This window comes from Hemitrygon akajei, chromosome 16 (assembly GCF_048418815.1).
Source record: "Hemitrygon akajei chromosome 16, sHemAka1.3, whole genome shotgun sequence".
Lineage (NCBI taxonomy): Eukaryota > Metazoa > Chordata > Chondrichthyes > Myliobatiformes > Dasyatidae > Hemitrygon > Hemitrygon akajei.
The window spans coordinates 75,858,385-75,869,058 of NC_133139.1; the positions used below are offsets into that span (position 1 = coordinate 75,858,385).

General features: G+C 43.5%; 1 protein-coding gene across 1 annotated transcript in view; it reads right to left on the minus strand.

Annotated features, from left to right (window-relative positions):
- Window positions 1-6,549, minus strand: part of LOC140740411 (hepatic lectin-like) — a 32,932-nt gene extending 26,383 nt beyond the window's left edge. The window contains exons 1-2 of the mRNA XM_073069551.1: window positions 6,454-6,549; window positions 5,919-6,023 (exon numbers count right to left, since the gene is read on the minus strand). Coding sequence (XP_072925652.1) covers window positions 5,919-6,023; window positions 6,454-6,517 — 169 coding nt within the window. The 5' untranslated portion in view covers window positions 6,518-6,549. The remainder of the gene's footprint in view (window positions 1-5,918; window positions 6,024-6,453) is intronic.
- Between the last annotated feature and the right edge of the window lie 4,125 nt (window positions 6,550-10,674).

Here is a 10,674-nt window from a genome sequence, read left to right on the forward strand (position 1 = left end):
GTATGTTTCCCTGAGAACATCTGTTTCTAATCTACGCATCCAAGTTCCTGCCTGATACTCATATTTCGCTTTACTCCAATTAAACGTTTCCCTAACTTGTCTGTTCTTATCCTTCTCCAACTCTATGGTACAGTAGATAATATTGTGATCACTATCTTCAAAATGCTCTCCCACTGAGAGACCCGACACCTGACCAGGTTCATTTCCCAATACCAGATCAAGTACAGCCTCTCCTTTTGTAGGCTTATCTATGTACTGTGTCAAGAAGCCTACCTGAAGACAACTAACAAGCTCCACCCCTTCTAAACCTCTCACACTAAGCAGATGCCAATCAATATTTGGGAAATTAAAATCTCCCACCACAACAACCCTATTATTATTTCTGCATTCCAGAATCTATCTCCCTATCTGCTCCTCAAGGTCCTTGATCAAGGTCTGTGGTCAGTAAAAAACACCCAGTAGAGTTGTTGACCCTTTCCTATTCCTAACTTCCACCCACAGAGACTCCGTAGACAATCCCTCCATGACCTCCTCCTTTTCTGCAGCCATGACACTATCTCCGATCAACAGTGAAACGCCCCCACCTCTTTTGTCTCGCTCCCTGTCCTTTCTGAATCATCTAAAGCCTGGCACTTGAAGTAACCATTCCTGCCACTGAACCATCCAAGTCTCTGTAATGGCCACAACATCATCGCTCCAAGTACTGATCCATGCTCTAAGCTCATCTGCTTTATTCGTAATACTCCTCGCATTAAAATAGACACCTCTCAAACCATCGGTCTAAGTGTATCCCTTCTCTATCACCTGCCTATCCTCTACTTCACACTGTCTCCCAGCTTTCTCTATTTGTGAGCCAACCTCCCTTTTCTCCCGTCACTTCAGTTCGGTTCCCACCCCTCAGCAATTCTAGTTTAAACTCTCGCCAGTAGCCTTTGCAAACCTCCCAGCCAGGATATTGATCCCCTCAGATTCAAGCGCAACCTGTCCTTTTTGTACAGGTCATACCCACCCCAGAATAGGTCCCAATGATCCAGAAATCTGAATTCTTACGCTTTGCTGCAATCCCTCCGCCAAGCATTTATCCTCCACCTCATTCTATTCCTATACTCACTGTCACGTGGCACAGGCAGTAATCCCGAGATTACTACCTTTGAGGTCCTGCTTCTCAGCTTCCTCCTAACGTCCTGTTGTCTGTTTTCCGGACCTCCTCCCTTTTCCTACTTATGTAGTTGGCACCAATATGTACCACGACCTCTGGCTGATCTCTTCAAAATATTGTGGACACAATCAAAAAACAGCCCGGACCTTGGCACCTTGGAGGCAAACTACCATCCGCGTTTCTTTCCTGCGTCTACAGAATGGCTTGTCTGACCCCCTAAAATAGGGGTCAAGAAGAACAAAGAGAACTGGAGATGCTAGAAATCTGGGTTAAATGTACACAGAAATATGCTAGAAACACCAAGGTCAATAGAAATCCACAGAGTTTGTATTTTGACTCAATCAGAGACAGGGTTGAGAGAAACAGGGCAAGGATAGAGAGAACAAAGACAGTATTTGTAGTGATGTGAGGGTGAAGCATTGTCAATGTTTTCAAAGGTGTCTAGTTAGGGATTAATCTGGTCAATTCGATGGAAAACTATAATTGTAAGGAAAATGGCCCAATCGAAAATCGAACTCAGATTGTTGGGTTCAAATTCCAGCACCCTGTACCATTGAGAATTTTAAGTGAATCCAATTGCAGAACCCATGATGCAGACATGGGTTAATGTGCAGAGCAGATTCAAAATCAAGTTTTACTTTATTTTAGCCAAGCTGGGCAACAAAAAAAAAACCAAAAACAAACCTGGGAAAAAGCAGGCAACCATTCTAGAGCAAAAATACAATAATCCAAACACAGACTCACTAATCCAAGATCTTGATCCAAAATAAGAAACAGAAATGGAAGGCGGTAAGCAAACATCGAAAAACACAGAAAAGACCGAGAAAACACCAGAGGCTCTTGCTACTTACAACATCACACTTTTAAGTCTGAGGAAAATAAGGTTCGGGAATCAGGAAATAAATACACAGACGTTAATTTTGGAACAGGTGCAGTCAATGATCAATAATAAAACAGTCCAATCGGTTCTGCAAAAAATTCCCTTACGGAACTTTGCCTGCCCCTGCTGGCCAACCCCAGAATAGACGGAAGTTCTAACAATAATATTCCTGACTTAGCATGGTGGCACTATAGTAGAGTTATTGACCTAATTTAATCGTTCCTCCATTGCTGTAAGCGTGGAGTTTATGCGTTCTCTCTGTCAGTGTGAACTCTCCTGTGTCTGTCGTGTGTAATAAATGGAAGAGACAGTGGATAGGAAAGGATTTAAAAAATCGGTTAGATTCTGAATAGTGTAAAAATCGGTGATTTGTATGTTTGGAAAAAAGTTTCAAACAGGAAAAATACCCAGCTGATTTGGAATTTGAGGAGAAGGAGTGATACAGGCAGATAACTCATTACTAGAACTGGTAAACAGTAAAATACTAGGCATCTGAAGTTATTCAGTAAATTGTTCAGTGCCAGGGCTGAAGTTCGATACAAAACGAGGTGGTGTTACTCGCGCTTACATTCTCCTTCAGTAGAAGAGTGTGGGAGGCTGAAGAGAAAAATAGCAAGACGAAGAGTGGAAAGGAGCATAAAAATGACAGCTGGCTGGAGGTTTTCCGTAAAACTCACCACTATATATATACATATATACACATACATATATATATGTATGTAACAAACACAAGTAAATGGTGTCAGGCAGTCAAAACAACTGACAAGTACAATGACAAAAGTAAAAATTTTTGACTGCAGTGTCGGCATTCAGAAGGACAATAGTTTATTAGGAATTATCGACCAATTTCCATTCTGTGTATATTTTTACTGCACTGCTGTTCGCCCATGCAGCTTACAGGGAACAATAGTGGGGAGTTACCATCAAGCCATGTTCTTTGCGTTGGAGCAACTATGCTTCAAATCTGCCCGCAGCATCAACACAGACATGAAATCTGTAGATAAAGCACCGGTCATCGTTTCATGAATCTTGTGCGCTGTCAGTACCTCCAGCTTAACTTTGTCTTTTTGTGTGTTTTCCCCCTGGCTTTCAGTCTGTGGTTTGTATTGCCATGTGCTCTTGTTTGTTTTCATGCCCCATGAGCACCTGTCCCCGCTCCTGCTCTACTCCAGCCCCTGTATTACTGAGTACTCCGCCTCTCACCTGTTTCTCATTATTACCTTTATTGCTGCCACTTCTGTCTCATTATGCTGTCTGTTTATTGCTCAGTGTATTTCAGTCCTGTGGGTTCACCTGTTTGTTGCCAGATTGTGCCAGTGAATTTTCGGGATTGTACTCTGTCCGTCTGAATATCGACTCTGCCTGTTTCCTGTTTCTGGTTTCTGGATTTCTCTGGATGTTTTGATCTCTGCCTAAACTTTGGCACTGACATTGTTTGCACCTCGGTATTTGTTACTCAATTAATATCACCGTGTGTACGGTACTGGGTCTGACATTGGATCCCCACTCCAGCGTCCTGACATACACTCCTTAGTATATATTTTTTCTCGCCCATTAAGGCTGGTGCGTATGTGCATTTGCCCCTCAATCGTGGGTACTCTACCATGGGCTTGGAAGTTTGAGGGTTTGGCGCAGCAGCCTTGTTGCCCCTTGTAATACACCCTTCTGGACCAAGATCGCAGATGTTGTTCCTGAGATTTGTTGGAGCTACTCTCCCAGTCCTGGTGTCACAACATCTAGTACTGCAATCACCACCGGGTTTACCTGGCTTTAACATTCCACATCCTTTTTATCTGTTCCTTCATGCCATGGTATTTTCTCCAGTTGCTCATTTTATTTCTTCCTGGTGTTACTGTCACTCATGATTTCTATATCTATTATAATTATTATTACTTCCATCTGTTTCTCGTCCAAATTCCTCTGGCTGGTACCTGCTAATCTGACTGTAATCTGACTAAACCTCTGCCTTATGGGTGTTTCCAATTTGGACCTGGGAGAGTTCACTCCAGATGTACACACTTCCTGCAACTTGGTTGTTCCTTTTATTGTATGTTGTCCCTGCCTGTATCGTGCTCACTGCTACTATGTGCTGGATGTTTTCAGCATAGTCCTTGCACAGATTGCATCTTGAGTCTTGTCTGGTGTGATATAGTCCTGCTTCTATTGCTCTTTTACGCAGTACTTGATCTTGTTCAGCCATGAGCAGCTTCTCTGTGTTGTCTCTCGTCTCAGCCTTGACATTTCCAGCCATTGATAGGACTTTCTTATGCCAGCAACCTCTGATATCTGGCAATGGTACATCCAATGCAGAGGCTTTGCTTGCCATGGCCCCTGATCCTCTGGCTCTGCTTCATCAACTTCCATTTCCATGTCCCCTGCCTGTTGTCGGAGTTATTCTTCCAGCAGGTCATCATTGGAGGTCATCTTCCTGACAAACTCATGGATGAGAGGTACAAAACAGCCTTTGTGGATATGCGGGAGTTAATGCGGGAGTGGGCAGGCTGACACCTATGGGGTTCTGCCCTTCTGGGAGGCAGTCAGAGATGAAAAATGAATTTGTCGGACACTCTGGCGACATCATGAGCAAATATACGGTCATAGCTAATTTACCAAGGTTGGCAAAAAATTGTCCTGTTTAGTAATTCCCAGAGTAAATGAGTATACGCTGAATACTTCTTCACTATCATCAATCTAGACCCAGAGACAAAGTTCCGGCGGGCGAGGGTTATTTTTGCTCCCTCTGGTCATTAATTATAGCAAAGCAGTAGATATAGAGCTGCGACGGAAGTTTTCATAGCTCATTCCTCAAATGGATCTTCAATAAAATGTAACATCACATCTTACTTTCTCTGGCCTTCTCTTGCGGCCCCATTCATTCTTTAATTTTGCCTAAGTCGTTTGCCCCCTCCCCTTTCCCCGCTATTTACATTGGGCAGAGGCAGATTTATTGTAGACCTGTCAGCAGCTTCCGGCTTCATCAATCACGCTCCCGTGGTCAGTGACCGTTGTAACCGGATAACCTGGCTGCGCCAGGGTGCGTTAGTATCAATACTAAGTGATATTCCTCTGGTAGAAGGCATAATGTGATACAGACAGTATATGCCTAATGTGGGCAAATGGTATAACTTTATATAGGCAGCGCTGTCGGATGGGGAGGTTAGCCCAAGGGCAATGGGTGGAGCAACTGGACCCAGTTAATGTAAGGGCAGCTTTGTCGGGGACATGTGTGTCCCAGCGTTATGGTTTCTTGCAGTTGCCGTATGCATGCCACAGTTCGTGGAGCAGAGGTCGGAAAAAGGCACCCATGGGGAGGTGCAGACTTCCCCGCCGCATTCGCAATCCAGGCAAAGCAAGTGTCATAATCAGCACCACAATCTGCTTTAATATCACCGGCAATAATACATTGAAATATATGGAAATAAAAACGGTGAATTGCAATACGGTCCCAATTAGAGTGTGGCTTTAATCTTTACGCCATCTGACTTCCAGAACTTCAGCAGTACCCGAAGACGGGGAGTGGTTTGAGGAGAACGTGTGGATGTAACCCGAAGAGAACGAGGCAGAGGTTGTACTGAGAGGACACAGACAAGAGGTGCGATTGGGAGATCGCAGGAGTACACGAGGGCAGCTGCACCCCTGATGAATGGCCAGCTTGAGACCGGATTATTGCAGGCTTTCTTGGGAATCAATCAACTACCTCAAATGGATAGGAAACTGCAGCAAAATGACTGGGAAGCAGAACAGAGATCAGGATTTTACTGTTGGACCTTAACTATTCCTCCATCCGTTACCAATCGGTAGAAGGAAAAGATCCCCTTATGCGGAGTTTGCTCGAATACATTCTACAACTTTTCCTCCTCAGTAACATTATAAACTTACTCAGATTTGCCACAATGCCAAGAGTCACAGCGGACATCAGGATGGAGACAATCGGGAGTATGCAGATCATCCAGGGGAAGAACTTTCCTCGGGTAAGCTCGGCTCCTGAAAAGTACAAGAAAGTATCGTCACTGGAAGTACGAAAGGGAATAGTTCAGCGTAGAGACTCAAAAGCTTATCTGGGTTAGACCCGGAGAATGTGCAGAAGACTGGGTTTTGTTGCCAACACTCGAGTTCCTGAACTACCCAATATACGAGTCGTCAGGGTAAGAATCTTCACTCACAGCAGATGAAAAACCCAAACTGCGCAGAGGCGAGGCTCTAAAAGTTTTCTACATTTACACACAATATCACTCGCACAGGTAAGATCAACGTTGAAGGAACGAGTTTATTGCTACAGCCAACACCAATACTCGGACCCGCATCACCACTCAGTCAACATTTGACATTTAGGCTACAAATATTTTGGTTATTTTGTTTCTGAATGCGTAATCGATTCCAGCCCATTCGCTACAACGGAAGAACTATTACTAACCTGCCTTCGGCGTCTCCTGCTGACGACCATCTGTAGTGAGTTCAAAATTTTCACTTGCCTCCATATTCTTGGCAGCGACGTCTACTTGACTGAGGAACATTGGAAGACGAAATGCAGTTTCTAGTCTTATACTTCCTCAAACCGAACTTTCGTTATTCCGTGTATGTAGAAACTTAACATTTTTTTCTACTGAATTCTGTTGAATGTAACCGCTTCTGCTTCCTGATGGCCTGATCTGAAGAAAAGCAATTTCAGGTGCATATTCATTCAAAGCGGCGTCTTTGCAAACATCTATCAAGACATAGAAACATAGAACAGCTACAGCACAATACGGGCCCCTCGGCCCACAAACTGTGCCGAACATGTCCTTACCTTAGAAATTACCTAAGGTTACCCACAGCCCTCTATTTTTCTCAGCTCCCGGAGTCCACAAATCTCTTAAAAGTTGCTATCGTATCAGTCTCCTCCACCATCGCGGCTGCCCATTCCATGTACTCACCACTCTCTGCGTAAAAAAAAAAAAACAAACAAACCATTATCCTTGATATCTCCTCTGTACCTACTTCCAAGTACCTTAAAACTGTACCCTCTCGTGTTAGCCATTTCAGCCCTGGGAAAAGGCCTTTGACCATCCACACGATCAATGCCTCTCATCGTCTTATACACCTCCATCCGGTCACCTCTCATTGTCCGCCGCTCCAACGGGAAAAGGCCATGTACATTCAAACTATTCTCATAAGGCATGCTCCCCAATCCAGGCAACATCCTTGTAAATCTCCTCTGCACACTTCGCATAGTTTCCACATGTTAAGTGAAGGCACTGACCAGCAATAGGAACTCAGACCTCACAATCGACCTCGTTATGATCTTGCACTTTAGTATTTAACTGCACTGCACTTTAGCTACAGCTGTTAAACTTCATTCCTTATTATTATTCGTTTATCTTGATGTGTCTCAGTGTATTTTGCAATATCTTGATCTTCATGAACAGTACAGAGGGCAAGCTTTTCACTTTATCCCGGTAAATGTGACAATAATAAACTAATCCAAAGTGCCAAGACACTCGCTTGTTAAAATCTCACAACGATGTCCAAGCTAATTGATTATTCACCTCGTTCATAGGAGCCGTTGCATTCAAGAGACAGATGGCACGATGTGCGGTGAGAACCCAGATGCAGAGGGAGAGACACTGAAGCAGATTGAGCAGATTGAACTTCAATAAGCACTATGCAGGGCAGTTAACTAAAGTTCTCAAACTAAGAGCTGACGCCGACACTGCCTCTTGGAAGCAGAAGCAATATTAAATAAATTAAATAAATTTCAATTCGTTTTCTTTCCCAGAACGAAGGCCGAGGTAAGCAGAAACGTTCCCGTCGCTTCTCCTTGGCTACGATTCCATGGTAGAGTCCGTGGTTGTGACAGGCGCAGACCACAAGGCGCTGGAGACCTGTGCCCGGAAGTCCCAGAGCAGACACTTGTCCAGGATGTAATTATCGGGAACCCAAAGACGTCCCATCCCAATCCAGGCGATTCTGGACAAGGCCCCGCATCCCGCAAGATACCAGAAGGCGGCCGCCGCATAGTACAGCGACAAATAAACTAAGCGGGAAGGAAGAGAAGAGGGTAACTGGAGCGAGTGGGGATGAAGATTTGGCATGATATCTAAAACTTAGAAAAACTCCTATACACGTGGTTGTATAACAGGTTTGTATGGAAAGCCTACAAAAAGTAGTATATATGGTGCAGCCCATGACGAGTAACATCGTCCCCACTATTGAGCACATCTTCATGAAACGCTGCCGCAGGAAAGCATCTGCATTGTCAGGGAGAACCCTCTGACAAGGACATACCTGCTTCTCGATGCTGCCATCAGGAAGAAGATACAGGAGACGCAGACTCACGCCGCCAGGTTCAGAAAACATTATTATCCTTCAACCATCAGGCTCTTGAACTGCAGGGCATTACTTCACTCAACTTTACTTACACCATCAATTAACTTTTCCCACAGACTATGAGATCACTTTTCAGAGGTAGTTCTGTTATATTCTCAATATTTATTGCTTATTTTTATTTTTGTTCTCAGCTCAAGTGAGATATGGGCACAGCCAAGTACACTCATTCGTCAATTGCTAGGAACTTTCGGTCTTGTCTAGTAGTCTTTAGTATTGTGGCTTACTGGAGATTTACATAAGCATTGTTGCGTGCATCTCGTTGTTTAATGTAGTTGGGTAGTGATGTTGAGATGATACCAGCTGTAAATATTACTATTGCGATAATGTGTACCCTGTTCATGTTCCATAGTCTTTCCATTTCCTCCTTTAATCAGAATTTTACTGGCTATTTTCACTTATTGATTTCTATTTGTTATCTGTGTTTGGAATGGCTACATCTATTTGGTAAGTTGTTCTGGCTTCTTTGTCCTTCAATGCTAAATCCTGTCGTTCATAATGGATTGTCCTATCTGTAAGAGTAAATCATTTGTACTACAATTTGTAGGACTCTGATTCCAGAACTTGGTCAGCTTTATAATCTCTAAGCCGAGCTTTTGAAGCTTCCTTGTCGACATCTAATCAGCTCAGATAGAGGGAATGTATTCCATGGCGGGTCCACCTTTCCGATTGGTTATCTTTTTTTTCTTTTATAGTGACAACTTCTTGATTTCTTAATAATTATTATTATTTCTATTTTGTTTTCTCTGCTCAACCTGGTAAAACCTGAGGTACGAAGACAGCCAAGCACAATCATTTCTCAATTGCTAGGGACTTTCAGGCTATTCAGGTGGTGTTCAATATTGTCGCTTTTTGAAGATTCACCTAAATATTGCTGTGCAGGCCTAATTGTTTAATGCTATTTTGTAGTGACTTTGGGCTGACACTAGTGGTAGATATTACTTCTGGAACAATAGTAATCTTCATATTCCAAAGGATTTCGATTTCCTCTTTTATGTCAGCATATTCCTGGTCCTTTCGTTTATTGATTTCTGTATGTTGTGTATGCGTTTCGAATGGCTATATCAATTAAGTAAGTTGTTTCTTGTTTATTGTGTAATATAATAGCAGGACAGTTATTATGGATTGTCCTATCTGTAATAATGGATCAGTTGAAATTTTAATCTGTAGAATCCTGACTCTAACACTGGAGCAGGTTTGGGTTTTTGCTAAGGTATGATGTCTTTTATGAGTTTGTATTTTAAAGCAAGATTTTGGTGAGTAATGTTTACCTGTTGATTGTGTATGTCTATGTAATCAGATTGAGATAATCTTTTGCTGGAATGTAATGTGTCGGAATGCTCCTGGTTTCTCTTAACATCTTCATCTATCATCTTGATTTTGCTGGTCTTTCATTGTCTATTTTGAATTTATTGCGTGTGTTAATCACGAGTTCCTGTATTGCCACAGGGAAAGTCTCTGTTTCTGCTCAGAGTAATCCAACCCTGAGCTTCTTTGTCGACATCTAATCTGCTCTAAACGTGGGCATGTCTTCCACTGAGGGTCCATACTCTTCCATTGGTTAACCTTTTTCTTCTACAGTGAGCCCTGGCTTGTCTCCATCCTGAACACATGCTAAACCTCGAGCCGACAGGAGCTTGGGAAGAGTAATTAAGTCGGCAGCTTTCGTGATCGGGAGCACAGTCATCGGAAACACCATAGTGCTTCTATCTGAAAGGGCAGAGGGGTGACAAAATCTGCTGACAGGTGGGACCAGGGGCTGTGATGCACAGGCAGCGAGTAGAGTGGACCAGCAGGGCGCTGACGTGATGTGGTGTTCTGGGCATAGAAAGGAAGGCAGAGATGAAGTTGTAGACATCCTGGGAAGTAGACAGCCAGGAAAATCGTCTGTTTATCATTTCAAGGGTCCGTTGAATTTCCGGGTAGACAACCAGACCGGACGGATGATCCACGCGAGAGCTATGTGCCTGGATCCAACACTCTTACGGCCCTCACCTCTGTGTCTATTCCCCAAATGACCGGGGCTGCAATTCCTGAGCAAGGAACGATAAACATTTGAGTAACCTTTTCCTCAGAGTTGCCAAACTGGTGGAAAAGAGCAACGGCGCTTGTAATCTTGCTGCCAGAACGGTAGGTGATGTTAAATTGAACCGGGTACGAACCAGATGCGCATTGCACATACCGATCATTGAAAGAATGAGATTTCCTTGGAGATGTTCAAACGCAGAGGCAAGCAGAACAAGAGGGTTGCAGTTCTTCAACACGTCGTTCT